We start from the raw sequence: 22711 nt of genomic DNA on the forward strand, positions 1-22711 counted from the left end.
ATATTGTTTCGATAGACACAAAAAAAGCATAGGATGGGGCACCTGGTTGGCTCAGGTCATGGTCCCAGGGTCCTGGGATCGAGCCTGCTCGGCAGGGAGTCTGCCTCTCCCTCTGCCGCTCCCCCTGCTTGTGCGCTCTGTTAAATCAATAAATAAATATCTTTAAAAAAAAGAGGGCGCCTGGGTGGCTCAGTTGGTTGAGCGACTGCCTTCAGCTCAGGTCATGATCCTGGAGTCCCGGGATCGAGTCCCACATCAGGCTCCCTGCTCAGCGAGGAGCCTGCTTCTCCCTCTGACCCTCCCCCCTCTCATGTACTCTCTCTCATTCTCTCTCTCTCAAATAAATAAATAAAATCTTTTAAAAATAAGTAAATAAATAAAGAGAAAGAAGAAGAAAGTTGAGGTCACTACGTTGATGTTGAAGAAACCAGATCTTAAGGCAAAAAGTACTGGAGAAAAAAGGGGACATTTCATGACAAAAATGTCAGTTCAAAAGTAAAACATTATTCTGTATTTGTCTCGTATACACCTAATAACACAGCTTTAAAATATGCATGTACACACAAAAAATTCGTGATAGGCCTGTAGAGCAAGTGTCCCACCTTGTCCGTCTTTAAAGTTACTGTGGATAAGCTTCATTTTGGGCTCTTCCATGTAAATTTGAGAATCAGATTATTAAATCTAATGGGAAACCTACTGCGACTTTGGAAGACCTGAGGAGGGTGGACATCTCTACGATATTGAGATTTTCCATCTGTAACCATGACCTATTTTCTGTTTACTTGGGATTTCCATTAATTTCAATGAAGTGCTATGTATTTTTCCTCCCAAAGGTCACAGGGCCTTTCCCACTGCCCAGCTGCCCCAGGCCACACACAGCTTCTCTGCCCTGCAGACAGCAGCACACCCTGCCTCTGACTGAGCTGCCCTTACTGCCCACCTCACCCAGGAGACTGGGGAACCAGGCACACTGCCCACCCCCCACACATCCCCACCTGCTTCGTGCTCTCTGCCGTCCCCACTCCTGTCACCAGAGGTGAGCTGTTCACTACTGCAGCCACCTGCACGGGATTCCACAGGGCAGATTCAAGACAGCCTCAAGACAGGGCCCGTCACCCCTCTCCTGGGTCTGGCCTTGCGGCGGCTCTGGACAAGCTATGGAGAGGGAACCGCTGGCGTGCGCCCAGAGCCCGGCCTTGTGAGGACCAGCAGCTTTCCCCTTCGTCTCCAGAGCTGCCACATAAGAAGCCCAACTACTTTGAGGCCACCATGCTGCCAGGAAAACCAAGCCAGCCACGTGGGGAGTGGAGGGGAGAGGGATGGAGAGAAGCCACCCAGCTGAAGCCCAGACCTCCCAGAGCACAGGCCAGGGACCTCCTCAGTCCATGGGGTGCCCTGTCCAAACTCCCAAGACACTCACAGACGCACGCACCCGCAACACCAGGCTGCTGTTCCAGCAGGACCAGGCCGACCCCGAACGCCCTCCAGCTGCCCCCCATCAGTTCCATCTCCCACCCCTCTGACTTGAGAGTTGGCCAACTTTCCTACAATGAGCCGAAGAGCAAATATCTGACTTCAGCTCGGCAGCCACATGCAGTCTGTTTGGAATTCTTACAACTCTCTGAAGATGTCCAAAGCCCCCTGGATTTCGGTGGGCTGGGAGAGGGCTGTGGCCGTGCTGGTGCACCCCCCCCCCCGCCTCTGTTGTGGATCAGCTGCTACTGTGCTCACATCTTTAAGAATCCTGTTTTCCCGCCGGTTACCACTCCACCTCTTTGATTCCCTTTGCACAAGTCTTTCTGGAGATGTTCACCGTTAACTCATTCTCTTTCTCTGGTGGGCTCTCAACCCTGCGGGCCCCCGTCCCCACCCCCCAGTCAAGAGTCGCCAGGGCCTCCAGGTCCCGTGCCTCACCTGAGGCTCGGCAGCCTGGGACACAGCATCAGGCCCCCAGTTTGCTGCCTTCCCTGGTCCTGGGCTCTCCTCCCGCCTCCCTGGCCATGCTTCCTACAACTCTTCTTGGCCTCTTCCCTTCTTCCCAACGTCTCAACGCTGGGGCACCCCAGGCCCCAGGCGGCCACCTTCCGGGTGATCCCAACCAGCTTCAGAGTCTAAAGAGCCCAACTTCAGCTCCAGCCCAGACCCTGCTCCTCAGCACAACTCCTGTGTCCCCAGCTTTCCCTCAACCTCACAGGGGGCCGTGGAATCAGCCCCTTGGGTTAAGTCTGTGGCGGCTGGAGTCCAAGATGGCCTCTGAGAATTCACGCCCGGTGCGGCCGCTCACACTGTGCCAGGGCTGGTCCAGATGAGCTGTACTAGGTGGCAGTGTGCCACGTCCACCTCAGGTTATGAAGACACTGTGGCTTCTTGGTGACTTGTTCTTTCTCGCTCAGTCTCCTTCCAACAGTGGTGTGAGTGAGAAGCAGAAACTCCAACCCCAACTGAGCCTTCGGAGGATGGCAGCCCTGCCAACCTCTAACTGCAACCTCCTGGGAGCCTGTGCAGAGCCACCCCACTAAACCACTCCTGGCTTCCCGACCCTCAGAAACCGGGAGATATACCCATTGCTTAAGCCTCTAAGTTTTGGGACGCACGCCTGGGTGGCTCAGTCGGTCACACGTCTGCTTTGGGCTCAGGTCACGATCCCAGGGTGCTGGGGTCGAGCCCCACGTCGGGCTCCCTGCTTCTCCCTCTCCCTCTGCCCCCACCCCGTTTGTTCTCTCTCTCTGACAAATGAAATTTAAAAAAAGAATCTTTAAGAAAAAAAGTTTCTAAAAAAACCTTGTCGTGCAGCAACAAGTAACTAATATGATATCCAAAAAGGAGCCCCTGCTCCCATTTCCCTGTTCCACCTTCTCCATATCAGGTCACAGCAACTCCACCCCTCCTGGTACTCAGACCCAAACCGGGCCCCAGCAAAACCTTGGCTCCTCGTGCCTTCACGTCCCACATCCCGTCCACCCTGAACTTGACTGCTTCCCACCACCTCCACTGCCTGATGCCCCTGACTGGGCTCCCTTCAGGCCCCCTCCCACCTCCCGACCGATTCTTCCACACAGCTGCCGGAGTGACTGACCCTTGTGAAACATAGGTCAGGTGGCTCCTTAACTTCACCTCTGAGTTAGCACTCAATCCCTACACACCTAAAAGGTGGCCAGGCTGATACCTGGCCCCCACCTCGTCACCCCTCTGACCTTCTGTCCTCTCCTCCACCCTTTTTTTTTTTTTTTAAGTAATCTCTATGTTCAATGTGGGGCTTGAATCCACGACCCCAGATCAAGAGTCGCATGCTCTTCGGACTGAGCCAGCCAGGAGCCCCTCCTCACTCCCCTCTTCCTCAGGGCCTGCTGGCTGATCCTTTCTTTTTTTCTTTTTTGAAAGAAAGAGAAAGGGAAAGAGAGAGAGTGGGTGTTGGGGAGGGGCAGAGCGAGAGAATCCCGAGCAGACTCCATACCCAGCACGGAGCCCGACAACGTGGGGCTACATCTCACAACCCTGAGATCACGACCTGAGCGGAAATCAAGAGTCTGGACGCTTCACCGACTGAGCCACCCAGGCAGCCCCCTCTTGGCTGGCTCTTGACCACCAGCCCCGACTGCCCTAACACCTTCACCCGCCTGGAACCTTCACCCGACACCCACAAGGCTCTCTCCAGCACCTCGTCCTTGCCTGCTCAAAACTCAGCTTTGCAAGGAGGCCAAACTTAACACCGCTCCTGCTCTCCACTCCCCCAGTCCGCTCTGCTGGTTTCCACGCACTTCACGACTGGCTGTGTCTGGTCTGTCACCCCCGGGAACAGGGGCACCGCAAGCGCAGGTCTCTGCCCGCAATGCTCACCAGCATCTACTCACGAGGCCTCTGCACAAACACACACGTCTGTGGAGAAAACGGGGGAGGGAGCGCCAGTGTTCCCTGCGGACGGTGAGCTTCCAATCTGTCTCTTAAAGCTCACTGGGATCAGAGAAGGAGGAACTTTACGGGAAGACGGGACCCAGACACCGTCTGTTTACTGCATTCGGCAAAGAGGCTCTCATGCGATACGGAAACTGACTCATTCATTCATCTTAAGTAATCTCTACACCCACGTGGGGCTCAAACTCACAACCCGAGATCAAGAGTCTCCTGCTCTTCCAACTGAACCAGCCAGGAACCCCCATTTGTATTCGCAAGACCTCTTTTTCAGTTTTGACTGAAATTTTGACAAAAGCCAACTACTGACCTCAAAACTGCCATTATCACAAAAGCTTAAACTAACATTTTTTTTAACGACACCTATTCAGTCACAAAGCTCTCGCCGAAATACTCCCACTTTTCCTGTTTTGCTTCATCGTGTGTTATTCGTACAGCCGTCCACGCAGTTAATGCAAACACACACACAGGTGTCCCGAAGCAGGCGCCCCTCTGAGCCCGTCTGCCGGCGGCACCAGCCCCTGCCCCAACCCGGTGGCGACCCCTCCCCCGCCGCAGGCGCTCTCCGCCCTCAACCGCTTCTGGCCGGCGCCCAGGCGGCCCCTTCTTCCCCGACGGCCTCCGCGCCCGTCCCGGGGCTTGGAGAAGCCTCGCTCGCCCAACTCGTGCAAGAAGCCTTCCCGGACCCCAAAGCACCCCGCGTCTCCGCTGTGCACGGGCTCGTCACGCTCCAGTGACCTCGCGTCGGGGTCGGCCCGCCCGAGGGCCAGCCTGGGGCCGCTCGCCAGGACCGTCGTTCCGCCGCCAGACGGCTGCTCTGCCCCGGAGAGGCCGCGCGGAGGGGCCCCCCGGGAATCCCCGCCTCCGCCTCCCCGGCGGCACGTGCTGCGCTCTACCCGCCCGCGCGCCCCTGCGTTCCCAGCGGCTGCCGACTCTCGCCTCGCGCTCCTGCGGCTCGTTCCCCGCCGCCGCTCTCCCGCCCGCACACCCCGGCGCCGGCCCGCCGCGCGGGCACAGAGGCCGCTCCGGGCGCGCGGCGGGCAGCCAGGCGAGCGCCCAGGCCCGGGGCCCGGGGGCCGGCTCGCACCTACCTCGGCGTCGCGGTTGAGGCGGTACACGTAGAGCTGCGAGGTGCCGGCCACCACGAGGTTGCGCTCGCTGTTGTTGAAGAAGTTGCAGTACATGGAGAACTCCAGGCCGGTGGGCGGATGCGCCTGCTTGTACACGGCGTACATGGCGCCGGGCCCGCGCGGCGCGGGGTCGCAGGGCCCCAGGCGGAGCGGGGCCGCCGCGCACGACCCCGGCTCGGCGCCCCCTGCCCGGCCGTGCGCGCGCCCGCCGCCCACCTGGCGGTTGGAGCCGGCTCACGGGGGAACGGGACGGCGGCGCGCAAGGCCCGGGCGGCCCCGGAAGCTGAGCGGAAGCTGAGCGCCGGCGTTCCCGGCGCCTGCGCCCGCGCCCGCGCCCGCGCCTGCGCGGCGCCGCCTGGGCGGCGGCGGGAAGAGGCCACAGCGACCCCTGGTGGCAGGGGGTGGCGGGGCGGCCTTGCGGCTCTGCTCCCGGGCTCTGCGTCCAGAGCCCGGAAATCCCGAGCTCTGCGTCCAGAGCCCGGAAATCCCGAGCTCGGTCGAAATCCAGCGCCCCGTACCTAGGGAACCCGGCAGCGGGTGGGGAGCGGGGCGGGGGGTGCGGGGCTTAGGGCCTCCGGGCCTGGGCTGGGCTGGGGGCCGCCGGCCCGGGGTGGGGGTGGGGGGTCACAAGGAGGGTCTCGGCCGCGAGAAGAGGCGTCGTTCCCGCTCCAAACCCGCGTGGGCGAGGCGCCGTGCCGGACGCTGGCGGGCGCCGGCAGGGAACGGACGCCCGGAGGCGGACACGCGCCGGATGACGCTCCTGGCAAGGGCTGCTAGTGTGGAGCATTGCCCGACGAGTCCGAGTCCGGGGTCGGGACAGCTTCGCGGGGAGCAGGTTTGCGGGTCGTCGTCCCTGTAGGACGCGAGGGCTGGCCCCAGGGCCGCGATTTTGCCCTTCTCGCCTCCTTTGCCCTCCCCAGGCCTAGCACAGCTGTCCACTTCGGAGACTGGAGCCAGGACCAAGCCCGGCTAACAGACCTCTCCTCGCTTGGCGGGTACTTTTGCCGTAGGTACCCTCACGCAGACCTGGGACTTAGAAATGAAATCATAAGAAATAAAATAAGGGAGAAAGTGTAGTCACGCCCAAGAAAGTGACTTAGAAATACGTGTTTACGTTGCATCCATATCTATCCACTTGCTCGTGTCGGCAGCAAGGCTCCAAGTCTGGACCTTTGGGCAGTGGTGTGACCAGCAGGTGTGTGACCCCTGAGCCACACCAAAGCCCTTTAAAGGTAAGAAAAACTGTAACCAGGACTATGAGAACGCGCTGGAGGAGACAGCAGGGACGGAGCTGGGGCCCCAGTCAGGACACTAACTCTTGGTGTGCCTCTCAGAGGGGCACAGTCCTGGTGCGCCCATCATAGGACATCTGTGATGATTGAAAAAATCGGTGCCCACAGAACCCTTGGACTGGAGCTTGGCACATGGCCCATGCCCTCACAAATGAACACGAGCTCGTCTGTGGGACAGAGGTGGTCAGTGCAGAGAGGGCTTTAGACACTGAAGGAGCACAGCCCTGGGGAGCACAGCAGTGGATAGGGTGAGGGGCAGGAGGTTGCCGGGTCAGCAGGGGGAACACAGCGGTGAGCCTGCCTGGCAGATCAGCTCTCTCAATGGGAGGTGAAGGTGGGGGCCTGTCAGCAGAGGCGGGGGCTTCAAGTGGCTGGGGAGGGACAGTGATGGGCCAGAAGATGGTCCAAGGCTGGGGAGGAGCAGGTTGGGGAGTGCCCGTGCGCGCCCTGGCAACTCGGGCTTTCAGCTCCTCCTCCAGAAGGACCTGGGCCTCTCCTGAGTCTCCCCTTCCTCCAGGCCCCCCAAAAGCCAGTGTTCTCCCTCATATCCTGAAGCTTGGGCCCTGTGGCTGGTGGACACTACAGTCCAGGCCATGCTCACGCTCTTCATATTCCTCTGGGGCAGCCCCTTCCTTCTGTGCCAAGAGGCCATCTTTATGTGCTCAGTGTTAGAGACCAGACTTAGGAGGGAGGTGGTACTTCTCACACCTCTCTCTTGTGGAGTTGGTGAAGCTTCTCGGAGGATCAATGCCTCTTGGAGAGGCTGGAGTGTCTGTCTACCTGTGTCAGGACAGGGAGCTCTCGGATAATGGCCCTTCCTGCCCAATTTGCCACAGATTACTGACATGCAGCACCCACCTCCCTCCAGCACAAGTGGACCCATGGAGCATAACATGGGACTGACTTCCGCTCTCCCACTTTTGTGTCTGTGTATTGGGTAAATGACAGGCTGAATCTGATAACTCCTGGAACCCTTCCTCTTTGTGCTCTTTCCTCCTACCGCTTTTCTGCTCCCTGGAGAGTGCATTTAATGGCTGGAGCTCTGGCAGCCATTTTGGACCATGAAGGGTGTCATGGATTGAATTGTGTCCCCCAAAAAGGTATGCTGGAAACCTAACCCCCAGTACCTCAGAATGTGACTTTTATTTGGAAATAGGATCATTACAGATAGTATTAGTTAAGATGAGGGCATACTGGAGTAGGGTGAACTGGTAATCCAATAGGACTAGTGTCCTCATGAGAAGAGACACACGAGAGAAGGTCATAAGACAGAGGGAGACACTGGACTTTTCCTGCCACAAGACACAGAGCACTTGGGCCCAGCCAGTAAAGTCTCATGTGATGAATTCTGCCTACAGAGCTGAGAAGGAACACGGCTTACTGACACCTTGATTTCAGACTTCTGCCTCCAGAACTGTGAGAAAATTAATTTTTGTCATTTTAAGGCACCCGGTTTGTGGCGGGCTGTGCGACATCCCCAGGAGACTACAAGGGGACTCAGGATGAACACTTCTGGCAAGGACATTGGAGGCCCAGGCCCCACGGACCGTGGGCTCCCACACACTCTGGTCTGACTGGCTCTAGGCCTGTTTTTCATGAGAGAGTAACAAGCCCTCATCTGTGTGAGCAGATTTTGGTCTGCTGTTTTGGTCTTTCTGCTAGGAGCAAACAAGTCAGATTCCTGATTGGAGACCAGGTCTCATTTGCTACCTGCAGACCCTGCCCTATTTCCGACTCCACTCCCCAGGCAGGGATTCCAGCTTACAGAGGAGGGATTGGGGCTGGCTGCCTGCAGGTTCCTTAACACAACTCCCCTGGCTCCTCATCAGAGCCCCAGGGGGAGGGAGGGGGACTGCGGCTCCCCCCCGCCCCCCCCCCCGCCTTTCTTGGTGTGAGACACTTCCCTAACAGCAGGGAGAGCAGCTGGGCTCCAAAGACAAGAATGTCTTTATTGAAGCAGGATGCTGGGGCTTGTGGGAGGGAGATTCTCAAAGGCCTGGGGCTCTCTGGGTACCCAGCTGCAGGTTCCACACTGGCTGGCAGGTGCAAGGGGCTGAGAGAACCCAGGGCCAGCAGCCAGGGCCTGGGGGGCGGGGGGCGCGGATCAGAGGGTGATGTTGTCCTCATACAGGGACAGCAGCAGCAGGACGGTCCAGCCGCCCAGCAGGCCCATGTTGTGCAGCAGGAAGAGAAGCCAGGGCCGCTGGTCCCGCACGTGCAGCATGGCCGGGAGCTGAGGAAGAGGTAGGCACTGGGTCAGTGGCCAGCTCCGAGGCCCTGCTCCGCTCACCCCCGGGGCAGCCGACTCCTGACCATGTCGCAGAGCGCCACGTAGAGGAAGAGGCCGGTGGCCACCGCCAGGATCCAGGCCTCGCTGTCCTCGCCGACGTCGACAGCGAGCGCCACGTAGAGGCCGGCAAAGGCCGTCAGCGCGGAGGCCAAGTTCAGCTGCAACGCCCGGCGCACCGACAGCCCCGCGTGCAGCAGGGCCGCGAAATCCCCTAGGGCGGGCGGGGCGCGGTCAGGCCGAGCGCCCCGCCCACACCCGGGCAGGCCGGCCCCGCCCACACCCGGGCAGGCCGGCCGAGCGCCCCGCCCGCACCCGGGCAGGCCCCGCCCACACCCGGGCAGGCCCCGCCCAACACCCGGGCAGGCCCCGCCCCCGCCGCGGAGCCCCTGCGGCGGCGGCGCGCGCGGCTCACCTAGTTCGTGTGGCACCTCGTGGCAGAACACGGCCAGCGAGGTGGCCAGCCCGGTCTTCCAGGAGGACACGAAGGCGGCGCCCACAGCCAGCCCGTCGGCGAAGTTGTGCAAGGCGTCACCCAGCGTGACCACGTAGGGCAGCAGCCTCAGCTCTGCGGGCGCGGCGGACGTGGGTCGGCGCCGGCCCTATCCCCCACCTAGGCGCCCCCGGCCCCTGGCCCCTGGCCCGCGCTGGCGCTCCGCACCTAATCCGTGGCCCCTAGTCCTTCCGGGGCTTCCCTCAGGGCTCACCTGGGCTCAGTCTCCGGGGCTCCGAGCTCAGCAGCTCTGGGCTCTCCTCTGCCACCTGGAGAGGGGGTCCACGTGGATGAGCCCCTCGGCAGGGAGGTGAGGGGGGGCGAGGGGGAACTGGGTCCCCTGACCAGCGTCAGAGGCCAGAGACGAAAACCCTGGGGTGGGGGCGGGGGGCAGGAAGGGGTCCTTGGGTTGGGGTGGGGGAAGCTCCATGTGGGATGGGGAGGCTGAGGAAGGGCCAACTCACCAGGTCTGTGCGCGAGCCTTCGCAGGGCTGCTTAGGTGGCCGGCGCTCACTGGGCGCCAGCTGCAGGGACACCCCATGGCTGTGGCCACCGTGGCTGTGGCTGCAGGGCCCACCCTTTGAGTCCTGTGGGGACAGTGGCTCAGGGCCTGCCACGCCTCCACCCCTCTGTCCCATCCACCCACCACATCCAGCCCCCACCTGACCTCTGGGTCCAGGGGCAGCAAGAGATTAAAGATGCTCTCAAACAGGAAGAAGGTGTAGAGGCCACCCAACACCGCCACAAGGCGCCAGGTGGTCTGTGGGCCAAGGCCCTCCCCACTGTGGGTGTGCAGCCCCAGCACCTGGGGGAGAAGGGGGCTGAAAAGGGTGCCTTAAGGCCTCCCCCCGCCTTTTCATTTTCCACCCCCCGGGGCCAGGAAGAGAGGTTAGGGGGACAGGAAGGGCTCCAGGAGGAAGGGCCTGGAAGGACTCAGCAGGGGAGCTCCTGATTGGGGAGGGAGGGGAAGGCTGAGGCTGACTTTGGGTGTCAAGTGTAGGATAGCATCACCGGTGAGTGCGCCCACGGCCATGCTCAGGAAGGTCTGGATGATGTAGTGGGAGGCCGCGCTGTAGCTGGCACAGCTCAGAAGCAGGAGGCCGAAAATCGCACAGAGACAGATGAGCAGTGTGGCTAACGAGCTGTATAGATACCCTGGGGAGGAAGCCAGGTGATGAGCTGAGCTGAGAGCCTCTCTCTCAACCTCAGTCTCCAACCCCTGCCTCCCAGGGGAGGGAGTCCGGGTGGGTGGGGTCCAGGAGTGAGCAGAAGCTCCCCAGGGATGCAGGTGGCCAGATTTGGGCCAGACCTCTGCTTATGCTAACCCTTAAAGCTCCATTCCCTTCCCACCTGGGCCCTCCCACATTTCCCTGCCACCCCTCTACTCCCATGCTGCTTTCCCTTGCCAGCCCTGGTCCAGCTTTCCCCACCCCTGCCCTGGCCCTGTGGCCACTCTCTCCTCCCTGTGAGGTGCCACCTCTGTACCACCAGCACCCCGGGCACAGCTAGGCAGGCACTACCGGGGAAGCAGGCACTCACTCTCCGCCTGGCTGAGCTGGTCCTGGGTGGGGGGCCTGGGCTGGGGGCTGCAGGCCCCACTCAGTTGCTGCTGGAGCAGGGCAGGGCTCAGTTGAGCCCAGGACTCTGGAGTCACCCCAGCCTGCTCAGACAGCCCGTACACGGCCATCACTTCCCCGGCACTCAGGCATACCTGGGGGGTGGCAGCACAGGGGTTCAGGGACCTGAGCAGATCCATGGGACCCCACCTCTCCCCAGGACGATGGTGCAGTGGCTGCTCACTGTGTCCCACAGGCTGGAGCTGCTGTTCGGGGTGGCAAGGGGCACAGGGCCCTGGTGGTTGGCCCTGTTTCTCAGATGACTGTGGTCACTGTGTGTTTCAGCCACTCTGCCTATCCCCAGGCGCTGCATCAAGGCCTCCAGCTCTGGCAGGGAGAACAGAATCACAAAGTCTGTATGGGCTCCAGGCCTGCCTTTCCCAGGGACATGGAGGCTGGGGACTCAGGGCACTGCCCGCTCTCTGGCCCAGCCGAGGCCTCACCAGCCAGTGTGATGTTGGGAGTCTCGCCGCTGTGCTGCTGGAACACAAAGTCTACAAAGTACTGGGGGGTCGGCAGGGCACGGAAACAGGACCCACGGCTGACATGGTCCAACAGGGCGGCCAGTACCGGGCCAGGGCTGCTGGGAGCTCCTGCCCTTTCTGCCTCCTCCAGCAGCTGAGGCAGGTCCACACAGGCCTGGGGGAGGAGCCAGGGCTCAGCCTTGCCTGCAGTGTGGCCTTCCTGGTCTCCAGCTCTGCCATCACCCCTGGTGTCCCCTGAGTGCCACTGCCCCAACCTGGCCGCAGACCAGCCTTCTCAGAACACCACCACCTACTCCTGCCAGCTTTAAGGCCTGGGCCTGATCCCTCCCTGTGGCCCCAGGATTCTTCTCAGCCCCTGTCTGATGAGCCACCCCACCCCCCGGCTGGGGCTCCCCAAGTCCCTGCCCTAAGTGGTGGTGGACATCCATTTGTGATCCATCAGCCTAGCCCAGCTTCCCAAGTCCATCCCCAGACTCCCCCAGGCACCCCAGGAGGCTTCAGGGGATGTCCTGCCCACTGCAGCCAGTCCCAGCCCACTAAGTGGTCTCCCTTCCCTACTGATCCCCTTAGACCCTTCCGGCCAGCCTACCCAGCCCCTCACCTCCTGGGCAGCAGGCCAGCCAGCAGCCTGGGCCTGAATCCTTTGCAGCAGCTTGCTCAGGCCTAGTGTCAGGGCCTTGGGCCCCTCCAGCAGGGCCAAGAGATGGTCAGCACGAGTGGCCCAGTGGCCAGCCTGGACCTCTGTGCAGGTGCCCTTGGGGTCGCTGAGGTAGAGGGCAGCAGCAGCACTGAGGCGGGCGATGTGTCTGTGTTCTAGAGCTGGCCCCCAAGGGAGCCCTGGCTTCTCGGGCCTGCCCAGGGCCAGGGCATCATCCACAGATGGGCACTGTGGGCAGAGACAGGTGGGCAGGAGCCAGGGGCCTGTGGTCAGGAAGCTGCCAGCTTCCCTCTGGGGTCCACACACACCTGTCTTGCCCCCACCCCCCACCCCAGCATCATCGCTCTCTCACACGCGCCCCCCCTTACACACGCACACAGAGAGCGTGGGGCAGTGGTCGCTCTATCCCAGGGCGGCTTCTTCCTGGAACCACTGCCAGTCAGACGGCCTGGGGGCTGCCAGGGGAGGGGGCTGCCCTGAGATCCTGGAGCTGTACGTGCCCAGCACAGCCCCCAACCCTGGGAGCACAGGCCTGCCTGAATTCCGAGCAGAGGAGGGTGGGCTCAGGCCCGCAGGCAGGGCCTGGGTGCTTGGCCACCCAGCCTCACCTTGACCCGCCTCCTGGAGTTTGCCCGGGGCCATTTGCTTCCAGCCCTGGGGTGGAGCGGGCCCAGGCTGGGGGCCCACCGGGTGGGGCAGTTACCTTTCCACACGGCCCATTGGCGCAGTGCACACGGTCCGCCAGTGTATTTAACAGGCTGCCGAGTGCCACACGGTCCAGAGCACCCTGGCCTGAGGACAGCAAGGTCAGCAGACGGGGAGGCTGAGTTGCCATCGCGGTGACCAGCAGCAAAGCCGGCAGCAGCCCCAGCTTGAGTTGGACCGGGACCAGCATGCTGAGCGCCCCCCACCGTGCGTACTCTGTGCTCTGGGGAGGCTGCTCGGCAGCCTAGGGCCGGACTGGGGTTGGGCTCTGACCCGCCCGCACAAAGAGGACCTCTCCCAGGTATTTCCTGCAGGGCCCTGTGATTGGCTGCCTGAGGTGCCTCAGGTTAACCATTCCAGCAGCAGATCCTCCCCGTGGTTGGAGCCGTTGCCTGTCGGGGGCAAGGACTGGGCCCCTTCTCCTGGAAGGGCAGCCTGGGCATCTGCTAGCTCGCCTGTGGCTCCCTAGAGCGGGGCGGGGCCGCCTTCTCCACTCCCGTGGGGCGACCCTCTGTCTAGGGGCTGCTGCCAACAAGGGGGCCCTGGGGCAGACGTGCAGGGATACCACCCCAGCCCCACAAGGTCCCGTCCCCAACATTCTGCCTGATAGGCCCTGAACATGCCTCTGTCCCACTCCCCTCCCAGCCCCTTCCCTGCTTGGCTTCCTTGGCTCAGGCAGCTTAGACACCTGCACCCCACCCCTAGCCTTTGAGGCTCCAGTTGGGGGTGGGGAGGTGGGGCCTTCTCCCAGGCCCGGGCTGTGGTGTCCCATGTTGGGGATTGGATTCTGAGGGAACCGAAACGGTGCTGGCTGAGTCAAGCTCCCCTTCCAAACCCCCCAGGGGAAATTCCTGAGAAAATGGGCTTAGCCCCACAGGACAAACGGGGAACCTGGGCCTTCTGCTTGCTGCCACAGGCAAAGGGTCTCTCAGGCTGTCTGGGCAGGAGCCCAAGCTTTAGACCCGGGAGCTTGAGGGAGGACTGTGACTCGCAGTTCTGTACCTGCCCCTCCCTGTTGACTCTCTCTGGCCTTCGAACCCCTTGGCTTATCTCTGCCTAGTTGGCAGTGGGAGGGGTGGGCGCGACCCCTCCCGGAGGGAGTGTGTGGGCGTCCCCTTCCCCACCTGGTGCAGCTGAACACGGACCCTGAGCCCTGTGAGGTGTGGTTGGGGTGGGAGAGAAGCTCCAGGGCTGCCGGGAGCCTAGACCCAAGGACTCTGTCCCCCGAGTCCTGTGGTGCCGAGGGCAGGGCATCATGCTGAGCGCAGCGTCCTGGGTCTGAGGTCACCTCACCCACATACATGCTAGACGGTGCCGCAGCTGGACTGCACGGCAGTCTGATGTCCCTGGGTCCTAAGAGGGAGCTGGGCCAGAGGAGATAGGAGCAGCCTGCCAGGGATTTAGAGGATTCTTGGAGCGCTCTGAGTCAACGAGGAGGGGAGCTGGAGTTTGGGGCACAGTTCTGAAGACTAGAGGCCCGAACTGGCCTCTTTCCTACCCCACCGCACAGGGACCACTGGGCTGGCTGGAGCGGAGTCTGGACCTTCCTGCTGCCTCAGGCCACGCACTGCCCAGCCTGTCAGCTTCTGGGCAAAGATCTCAGACCAGCCGTCCAGCCTGGCCTCCCTGGGCCCCCGGGCCGAGTGGCAGAACTGCCTGAGCCCTTGAGGGCCTAGCATGCGGCTTGCCCTCCCCTCAGCAGCCCCTTTGACCTCAGTAACCTCGGTGCTGGCCCCCACCTCTCCCAGAGAGTGCGTCACCAGCTCCCCTACATCGGACTGCCTCCTACGTGGTGGTGTACCCTCTCCTGTGTCCCGCGGCCCCTCCTGCATCACCCTATCACCCAACAAGCACACTGCAGTCACTCCTGTCTCCAAACACAGCCTCGTCCCCAGCAGCGTTATGCACAACCTCCACAACACAGTAACATCCCAAGTGTCCACCGAAGGATGAATATGGACAAACAAAATGTGGTCTCTGCATACAATGGGGTATTATTCAGCCTTAAAAAGGAAGGAAATTTCTGGATGCCTGGCTGGCTCAGTTGGTAGAGCCTGTAATTCTTGATCTCAGAGTCATGAGTTCAAGCTCCACATTAAGCATGGCACTTAAAAAAAGGAAGGAAATTGTGACACATGCACAACATTGAGAAATACACCAACCACAAGAAGACAAATCCTGTATGATTCCACTTGAATGAGGCACCTAGTCAAAACCGAGGGGCAGAAAGTAGGATGGTGGTTGCTAGGGGCTGGAGGAGGGGGAATGGGGAGTCAGTGTTTACTGGGGACAGTTTGGGAGAATGGAAAGAGCTCTGGAGTTGGATGTGATGGTGGCCACATGACATTGTGAATGTACTTGATGCTGCTGCACTTTAAAATGGTTAAAACAGGGCGCCTGGGTGGCTCAGTCATTGAGCATCTGCCCTCAGCTCAGGTCATGGTCCCAGGGTCCTGGGATCGGGCCCCACATCGGGCTCCCTGCTCGGCGGGAAGCCTGCTTCTCCCTCTCCCACTCCCCCTGCTTGTGTTCCTGCTCTCTCGCTGTGTCTCTCTGTCAAATAAAATCTTTTTTTAAAAAAATGGTTAACACAGTTGGGGCTCTTGGCTGGCTCTGTTGGTGGGCCTGCGGCTCTTGATCTCAGGGTTGTGAGTTCAAGCTCCACATTGGGTGTAGACATGACTTAAAAACAAAATCTTCAAAAAAAAAAAAAAGTGTTTAAAATAGCAAATTTCATGTTACATTTTATTACAATTAAAAAAAAAAATAGACCAAAAGAACCCTCCCTGCCCCTTCAGCTGCCATTGACAGCAGGATTTGGGGTCTCTAGTACTGGCAGTCTCTTCTAGGCTCCCCTGAAGCCTCTCCTCCTTGCCTCCAATCTGGTCAAGGTCCCCGAGAGCCCCATAGGCCAGACTCGGTGGAGCTCTTCCTCATCTCAGCTGGCCCTGGACACCCTTGCTCCTCCATTGTCTAGGGCCTCTCTGGGTTTCCTGGGGCTTACCCACCCCTTCTTTGGCTCCTTTGCTGGTCTTTCTATTCCCACCTTGCAAGCGTGATGGTGCCGGTCCTTGGGCCTCTTGGCTAGAATTCCTGGAACCTATGATGGCGGTCTTTTGCCCTGGAGATGACAAGCATTTGTCTTCCCTCCGGAACTCCCGCCTCTGATGTCCAGCCATCCACCTGACAACCCCTCTCGACCAGCTGGCCCAAGTCAGACCAGGCCTATGCAAACAACTCTGGCCACCCCCTCACAGAGCCTGTTCCCTGCAGGTGTCCACATGTCAACAGGACCTCCCCCAGCGGGCTGTTCTGGTGCTACGCCGCGGTATTCACCGTCCAGTGCATTCAGCCCAGGGGCAAACACTGTGGGTGCAACACGCAGCACAGTACACACCCAGAACCCCGGGGCCCCTCTCCGCCTGTCGCTGATCCTGCCCCCCTCCACCAGTCGCCTGTCTCTGCTTTCCCTCGTGAGACCCAAGGGACGTGCACACCTCTGCTCCGAGGCCCCTGCTGGCATCCGGGGCTCCAGGGACAAACCCAAGGCCTCCCCACTCTCTTCCTTGCCTGCTCTGCTGTCCTTGACCACCCCATGTGAAGTGGCACCTCCCCACGGGCGGCCTCCAACCTTATCACCACCTGAAATACTACATGCCACAGACCTCTAGAAACTCTACTAGGAAAAGAAGTGCTACGACGGAGCTCTAGCAGGTTCCTTATGCCATGCCATGGTTGCTAAGATGTGAAACAACGCACTTTAGAATCTGGAGCCTTTGGTCTTACGGTTTGCTGCTGCCTGCCCAGGAGGGTGTGAACTGATGTGACGCTGCGGGCGGCGGCTGCCTGCCGAGCAGGTAACCAGCTTTGGCCTTTGAACACCCATGTCCTCACCTGCAGACTGCACCTTCTTCCCCCACCAGCCCCTGGGCAAGACTGGCCCAAGGGCTCCTGGGGCACCAACACGGCCTTGCTCCTGAGGGAGGGACACCCTCTTCCGTGGGCAGGACAAACGGCCTCCCCCATCTGTTATCTACTGGGGCCCTGGTGAGCCACTGGGAGGACAAGGCCCTGGCCGGCCTGTGGTGCCCCCAGGGCAGGGAGAGGGAGATGGGCCAGAACAGCAGCCTCCCTGGCCAGCCAGCTGGGCCCCCAGGCGCCTAGAGTTCTCACATGAACCGTGGGGAGGTGGGTGTGATAGGCAGCTTCCTCTGTGGTCAGATTCAAGCCTTACCTGGCCCAGGTGAAGGCTTCGGAGCCCACCAGGGAGGCTGCTGGCCCTAAACTGGTGCTCAGACCCTGATGAATGGGCTGCGTGTTCAGGGCCCGTGTGTTCTGGTGAGGCAGGATCCCACCCGAGGCCCAGGGGGAAGGCAAACAGGCAGGGCAGGCCTAGCTGGGGGAGAGCAGCCCACAGCAGCAGGGGGGTCAGAAAGTGTCTTTATTCCAGGGAGGGCAGGGAGGAGGCTCCAGGGTTGAGACACCATGGACAGACACACATGGAGCTGTTATGGACAGCGGGACACATGCAGACCATCGGGGGGTCAGGCATGCAGCGCACCTGCAGCCCTGTACTGGGCCCACCTGAGAGCCCTCCTCCCCAGACACCCGGGACAGGGAGGCCTCAGGCATGCAGGAAGCGGTTGAAGGCGTTGTAGGCCGACTCCAGGTCAAAGAGCATCTGGCGCACCTGGGAGTCATCCAGCTCATCAGAGGCCGACATGCCGCTCAGGGTCTGCAGCCTGTGGGAGCACGGTGCTGAGGTGTGCACAGGGGAAGGGCTTCTCGGTCCTCGAGAGCGGAGCGAAGGATCGGGGCAGGGATACTCACCACTGGCTGACGGTCTGGCGGCCCTCGAAGTCAGGGGGCAGGTGGCTCATGCGGTGCATCGTCTCCATCAGCTCCCGCAGGTCAGGCTGGATCTGTGGACAGGATGCTGGGCTTCCTATGCCAGGCGCCCTCCCCTCCCTATTGCTGCTCCCACCTCCGAGCCACCCTTCCAACCCTCTGTCCCTGCCAGGAGCCACACCTCATCCATGGCACGGATCTCCAGGCGCAGTTTGTCCATCACTGTGATGAAGAGCTGGGGACGAGTGTGTGTGTGAGGGGCCACAGACCCAGCCCAGGGGGCCGAGGGTGGGGTACCCTCGCAGCCCACAAGCCTGGTTTCCTCTGCAGGCCCTGGCCCAGGCCGGTCCCCACCCAGTCCCCACTGTCTCCCTCCTCAGCCTCTCTCCTCAGCAGTCTGGTCACTTGGGTCCCTACTGCACCCATCTCCACAGCCTGTGAGGTCCTCCATATGCCACCTGGCCCGCAGGAAGGCTGCTGGTGTCCGTGGCCCTTTGTTGGCTATGCCTCCTGGGGCTGTGTGTGCATGGGAGCCTCTGGCTGTGCTGACCCTGGGTGCATCCCACAGGGGCCTCTCCTGGATGCTGCCCTGGGAGAAAGGCCTGCCCGGCCCTTTCATTCCCAGCTACGGAGACCCCTGCCCGATGGGTCTGAGTGCTGTGCAGCTCTGGGAGCCCCAGGCTTCTGTGTACGCGTGTGGCCACAGCAGGGAGCATGGGCCCTCCTGGCCACCACCCCCCCGCTGTGGGTCCCTGGAGTCTGTGGGGCGCACCGAGACAACATCGGCAATGCAGCGGTTCAGGTTGCCCTTGTCATCCTTAATGGTGATAGGTCGGTCCTCCTTGATCCTCTCCATGGCGAGTGGGCAGTCCAGCTGAGGGGGCGGAGATGCCGTGGGTACTGGGCCTCACAGGCCTGGCCCCTTCACAACAGCACCCACCCGTCCCACCTCCTGCTCCCTCAGCCTGCTCACTCACACGGAACTTGCGGCAGAATTCATCAATGGAGCTGATTTCTGCGCCCTGAACCTGCCGGAAGGCAGCTTTGTACTGGACCAGGAGCCGGGAACAGGCTGCAGTGTACCTAGAGAGAGGGATGCCCTGAGCACCAGGCTGGCCCTGCCCACAGATCCTGCTCTCCCACGGCCCACCCAGACACAGGGCAGCCTCCTGGAGGGCCGAGTGGCAGATCAGAGATGGGCCACTGAAGGCTGAGGCTTCCCCAGGGGTCTCGATAAGAGAGCTTGAGAGGAGACTAAACAGAAGGGACGGGGGTGGCCAAAATACAGCTGCCACACTAACGGTGTCGAACCATATGAATCCCCAGGACTCAGACCCCTGCTCTTGCTTCCTACTGAGCGCCCAGGCCCTGGAGGGCAGAAACAAGCCTCCAAGGATTGGTGCTTGTGACTCTGGTGCAAGGACAGAGAGCTCACTCGTTGGGGGTGACGCAGTCCTTGATGTACGCCTTCTCCAGAGCCTGCATTGTCTTCACAACTGCAAACAGCTCCGCCATGTTGTCATACCTGAGGGTAGTGAGTCCATCGGGCCACGGCTGCCAAGGCCCCCAAAGCCCACAGTGCCCGCTGTCCCAGGGTGAAGCTCTATTTGACCTGCCTGGCAGAGGCTCCTTGGGAACTGTTTCCCCGGCCTGATCCCATGTCCTCCTGACCTCAGTGTGGGGTGGTTTAGGGTTGGGGGAAGCTACTCGGGGGGCTGGGGCTGGACTCACTTCTCCCGCTCCCGGGCGTTCTTGTACAGTTTCACTTCCTGTTGGAGACAGGCAGTGTGTCAGCCAGCGGGACCAGTGTGGCTTCAGGGTCTGGGTGGGGCTCACACAGGGTTTGCTATTGGCCAGTGCTGGCCAGGTGGGCGTCCACCACTCACCTCATAGAGCTCAGGCTTGTTTCCAGGTGCTGCAACAGAGCAGAGAGCTAGCAGGCTGGCCACAACAGCGACCCCAGGGGGCTTGTCCACTGGCCCTGGCCCCAGCCCCATTTCAGCAGCCCACCCAAGGCCTCACCCTGTGAAACCTCCCAAAGAGCCCAGAGGGAGCTGCAGGATGGGATTCTAACTTCAGCACCCCACCAATTTGTGGGCGGGGGGCCCAAGCAGAAGATAAGCCTCTGAGGCTGGGAGGCCACACCTGGCTCCCCCGTTCCACAGCTGGCCCTCAGCTACCTCACTCTACAGCGGGGTGACCACACCTTGCTTACGGTACAGTGACGGGGCACAGGGGACATTTGTAACATGCTTTGTGACCTTTCCCCTGGCTTGACTCCAGGATGCCCAGGACCCCCTGAGGTTCCAACCAGGCTAAAGTCGTTATCTCTGTGCCCAGCTGGCCCCACCTGGAGGTCCTCTCTGGGTCCCCTGGTGATGAAATGCACCAGACCCCAGCTGCCCACTGAGGCTGCCTGAGGGAGACACTTATAGACTTCCCCACAACTGCTGGCCTCTGCAGCAGGGGCTGAAAGCTTGGCCCTTTGAGTCCCTGGGCCCACCTTGGGCCACACTCACCTCCCATGCCCGGAGTGGCTGGGATCCCGTGAAACATCCTGCAGGCTCAGGTGGCCACAGCAAAGACCTAAGGAGTAGAGCCAGTGCTAACTCAAAGGTGACCCCTAACACTCCTGGGCCTCACGGAGAGTTTCCCTGCCCTCAGCAGTCAGATGAGGAATGCCTGAGACAGGGAAACAGAATTCCATGAAGAACTACTTTTCTGCTCCTTTTCCCGCTCTACTTTTTTTTTTTTAAGATTTTATTTATTTGAGAGAGAAGGAGAGCCAGAGAGCATGAGCAAGGTAGACAGTGAGAGAGAAGCAGATTCCCTGCTGAGCAGGAAGCCCGATGTGGGGCTCGATCCCAGGACCCCAAGATCATGACCTGAGCCGAAGACAGACGCTTAACTGACTGAGCCACCCAGGCGCCCAGTCCTGCTCTATCCTTGCTAGGATCTGCACCCGCACCTTGTACAGACCTTATAGTACAAATAACGTGTGTCCTCATTGTAAAGGTCAAGGAGTTATTGATTGCTTTGCGGTCTTCCAGCACGGCAGATAACTTCTAAGGAGTGGCTGGGTGAGGCTGTCCTGTGCATATCTCAGACCACTGACTCTAGACATTTTGATGCCAAGACCCCCTGGTTCCAGGGTACAATTCATTTATGGAGGACACCTATCTTTGTTCCGACCAGTTCCCGGATACCTGAGAGGACACATACCCCAGACCCCAGGCAAAGGAGAGACTCACTTTTCTTTCCTGAGTTTCCTAGATGCTCCATCTGCTATATTCTATCACTTATGCTATTCTGTAAGCTCTGCTCTCACTTTCTCCCGGCTCAGGTTTGATTTCCTGTCCCATGTGAAGGCAAGGACCCTCTTGGCTGGTGGTGCAGGACCCCCTCTGGGCCCTCAGACCTGGCTGGCCTATACGCTAGTGATGAACACACAGGGCACTATGTGCAGCTCTGCCCTAGAGAGTGTCAGGAGGAAGTGGGTCCCGCCGGGCATCTCAGAGCAGTGGCAGTCCTCAGAAGACCTGGAGAGGAGCACTTGGGCAGAGAGAGAAGCACACATAACTCAAGGCCTTTACAGAGAGACGCAGGGAGAGGAACAGACAAGTGGGAGAGAGGGTTTTCTGAACGAAGATGGACAGACTGGATCTAAGTGCACAGCTGTTACAGGCCAGGAGAGGGAGTTTTATAGTAATACAGCAGAAGCTACTGACGGGCTGAAGACAAGCTCCTGAGGCTCCCAGGCAGGCAGTGGGCTGGGAAAGAACAGAAGGCGTGAGACCCCTGGGAGGGTCTTGCCCACTCAGGAAGCTGATGCACTGGCTGGAGCCAGTTCCAGACATGCTTTGGACGTGAAACCACCAGACCCACTTAAGTATTTGAAACGGGACGTTAATTAAAAAGGAATCAAGGGGCGCCTGGGTGGCTCAGTTGTTGGGCGTCTGCCTTCGGCTCAGGTCATGGTCCCGGGGTCCTGGGATCAGGCCCCGCATCGGGCTCCCTGCTCGGCGGGAAGCCTGCTGCTCCCTCTCCCACTCCCCCTGCTTGTGTTCCCTCTCTCGCTGTGTCTCTCTCTGTCAAATAAATAAAATCTTTAAAAAAATTAAAAAAATAAAAAGGAATCGAGAACAATACCCGTGTCTGGGCCAATGACCAGTAAGGCGGCCTGAGCTGAAGAGGGAAGAGGCGCAGGCTTGCAAGAAAGCGAGCGCGGGTGCTGATGTGCGGGGGGTGGGGGGGGGGGGGGGGAGGCGGGCCGGGGCAGCCGAAGTTAGAGGAGAGGCCCAGGCCGGCAGGGCTGAGCCATGACACGGCGGCGGGGCGCGCCGCACGCGGGACGGTTAATAGGGGAACGACGAGAGAAAGCAGCGCAGGCCGGAGCCCTCGGGGACCCAGGGCACAGGGGCTGGGCAAGGGCAACGCGGCCCAAGCTAAGGGGCGCGTCTCCGAGACGGAGGGGTGCGGTCGGGAGGGCAGACGACGGACAGGAGCCCACTGGGTGGCGGCGGGGAGGCTGTTCGGCCACCGCGCCGCGGGCTTCCAGGACGGGCCCGGAAAGAGCGGAGGCGCGAGCAGTCGCTCGTAGCTGTACCGGGGATTCCACTCGGTCGCGGAAACCAGCGTCCCCCGGCGGCGTGTCACAAGCCGGACGCGGACCCGAAAAGCGGGTTTCTCGACGATGCCCACGTCTGACCGTGTAGACGCCGCTCGGGCTGCTACCAGGCCCCAGCGGGCAAGGAGGCGCCCCGAACGCGGCACACCCCGGGGGCCCGGCCTGCGCGGGGCCCGGCCGCCGGCGAGTACCCCCCCCCCCCACGAGGAATGCATGGGACGCCCGCGGACCGAGCCCGGCGTCGCCTCTCCCCGTTGGGCTCGGCCGGCCCTTTCTCGGCACCCCGCCCCACCCCCGCCGGCCCGGGGTACCTGGGCGGGCTCCGCCGGTCGGGGGGACGGCGCCGCGCTGCGGCGCTCCGGGTCGACCGCTCGGCGCTCGCCTCCACGCCTGCGCCTGCGCACACACGCCCCCATCTGCGCTCAATCCCCGAGGTCTGCGTCTGAGCCCGCCTCTCCCCCGGTCGACGGCCGCCCGGCGTCCGCGCCTGCGCGCGCCGGGAACGGCCGGGCCCCGCCCCCCGAGCGGCCCGGGGCGGGCGGCCCGCGAGGCGGGCAGAGCCCCTGGCGGGGAAGGCGTGGCCTGCGCCCACGGGGCCTCTAAGTGACCGGAACTGCCCTCCATCCCAGCGCGCTCTCCCTCCAGCAACGCGAACCCCGCT

The 22711-nt window shown here is 61.2% G+C and overlaps 3 protein-coding genes across 7 annotated transcripts in view; all 3 read right to left on the reverse strand.

Annotated features, from left to right (window-relative positions):
* Window positions 1-5308, reverse strand: part of CPSF1 (cleavage and polyadenylation specific factor 1) — a 14105-nt gene extending 8797 nt beyond the window's left edge. Inside the window, exon 1 of the mRNA XM_025871345.2 lies at window positions 5001-5308. Within this exon, the coding sequence (XP_025727130.1) occupies window positions 5001-5144 (144 nt within the window). The 5' untranslated portion in view covers window positions 5145-5308. The remainder of the gene's footprint in view (window positions 1-5000) is intronic.
* A 2947-nt stretch (window positions 5309-8255) lies between these two features.
* On the reverse strand, window positions 8256-16853 carry SLC39A4 (solute carrier family 39 member 4). Of its 3 annotated transcripts, XM_073893403.1 has the most exons (13): window positions 14315-16853; window positions 12574-12867; window positions 11814-12098; window positions 11171-11366; window positions 10912-11054; window positions 10651-10822; window positions 10094-10266; window positions 9779-9916; window positions 9576-9698; window positions 9326-9380; window positions 9034-9186; window positions 8645-8832; window positions 8256-8564 (listed from the first exon to the last, which is right to left on the reverse strand). In XM_073893403.1, the coding sequence occupies exons 2-13, from the start codon at window positions 12763-12765 to the stop codon at window positions 8436-8438; spliced, it is 1947 nt and encodes a 648-aa protein (XP_073749504.1). In that variant the 5' UTR covers window positions 12766-12867; window positions 14315-16853; the 3' UTR covers window positions 8256-8435. The 3 variants fall into 3 exon arrangements, with proteins under 3 accessions (XP_073749504.1, XP_073749506.1, XP_073749505.1); XM_073893405.1 differs by lacking the exons at window positions 11171-11366; window positions 11814-12098; window positions 14315-16853 and having other exon boundaries at window positions 12574-12689; XM_073893404.1 differs by lacking the exons at window positions 11171-11366; window positions 12574-12867; window positions 14315-16853 and having other exon boundaries at window positions 11814-11946.
* A 144-nt stretch (window positions 16854-16997) lies between these two features.
* Window positions 16998-22479, reverse strand: VPS28 (VPS28 subunit of ESCRT-I). 3 transcript variants are annotated; one of them, XM_025871355.2, is made up of 10 exons: window positions 22362-22479; window positions 19943-20009; window positions 19310-19338; window positions 19155-19192; window positions 18859-18948; window positions 18401-18506; window positions 18196-18297; window positions 17605-17658; window positions 17406-17497; window positions 16998-17317 (listed from the first exon to the last, which is right to left on the reverse strand). In XM_025871355.2, the coding sequence occupies exons 2-10, from the start codon at window positions 19977-19979 to the stop codon at window positions 17200-17202; spliced, it is 666 nt and encodes a 221-aa protein (XP_025727140.1). In that variant the 5' UTR covers window positions 19980-20009; window positions 22362-22479; the 3' UTR covers window positions 16998-17199. The 3 variants fall into 3 exon arrangements, with proteins under 3 accessions (XP_025727140.1, XP_025727139.1, XP_073749508.1); XM_025871354.2 differs by having other exon boundaries at window positions 19943-20105; window positions 22362-22472; XM_073893407.1 differs by lacking the exons at window positions 19155-19192; window positions 19310-19338; window positions 19943-20009; window positions 22362-22479 and adding an exon at window positions 19040-19107.
* Window positions 22480-22711: the final 232 nt, after the last annotated feature.

The sequence above is a fragment of the Callorhinus ursinus genome, unplaced genomic scaffold (genome assembly GCF_003265705.2).
Source record: "Callorhinus ursinus isolate GAN/ISIS: 27379988/994484 unplaced genomic scaffold, GSC_fseal_2.0 scaffold5, whole genome shotgun sequence".
Classification (NCBI taxonomy): Eukaryota; Metazoa; Chordata; class Mammalia; order Carnivora; family Otariidae; genus Callorhinus; species Callorhinus ursinus.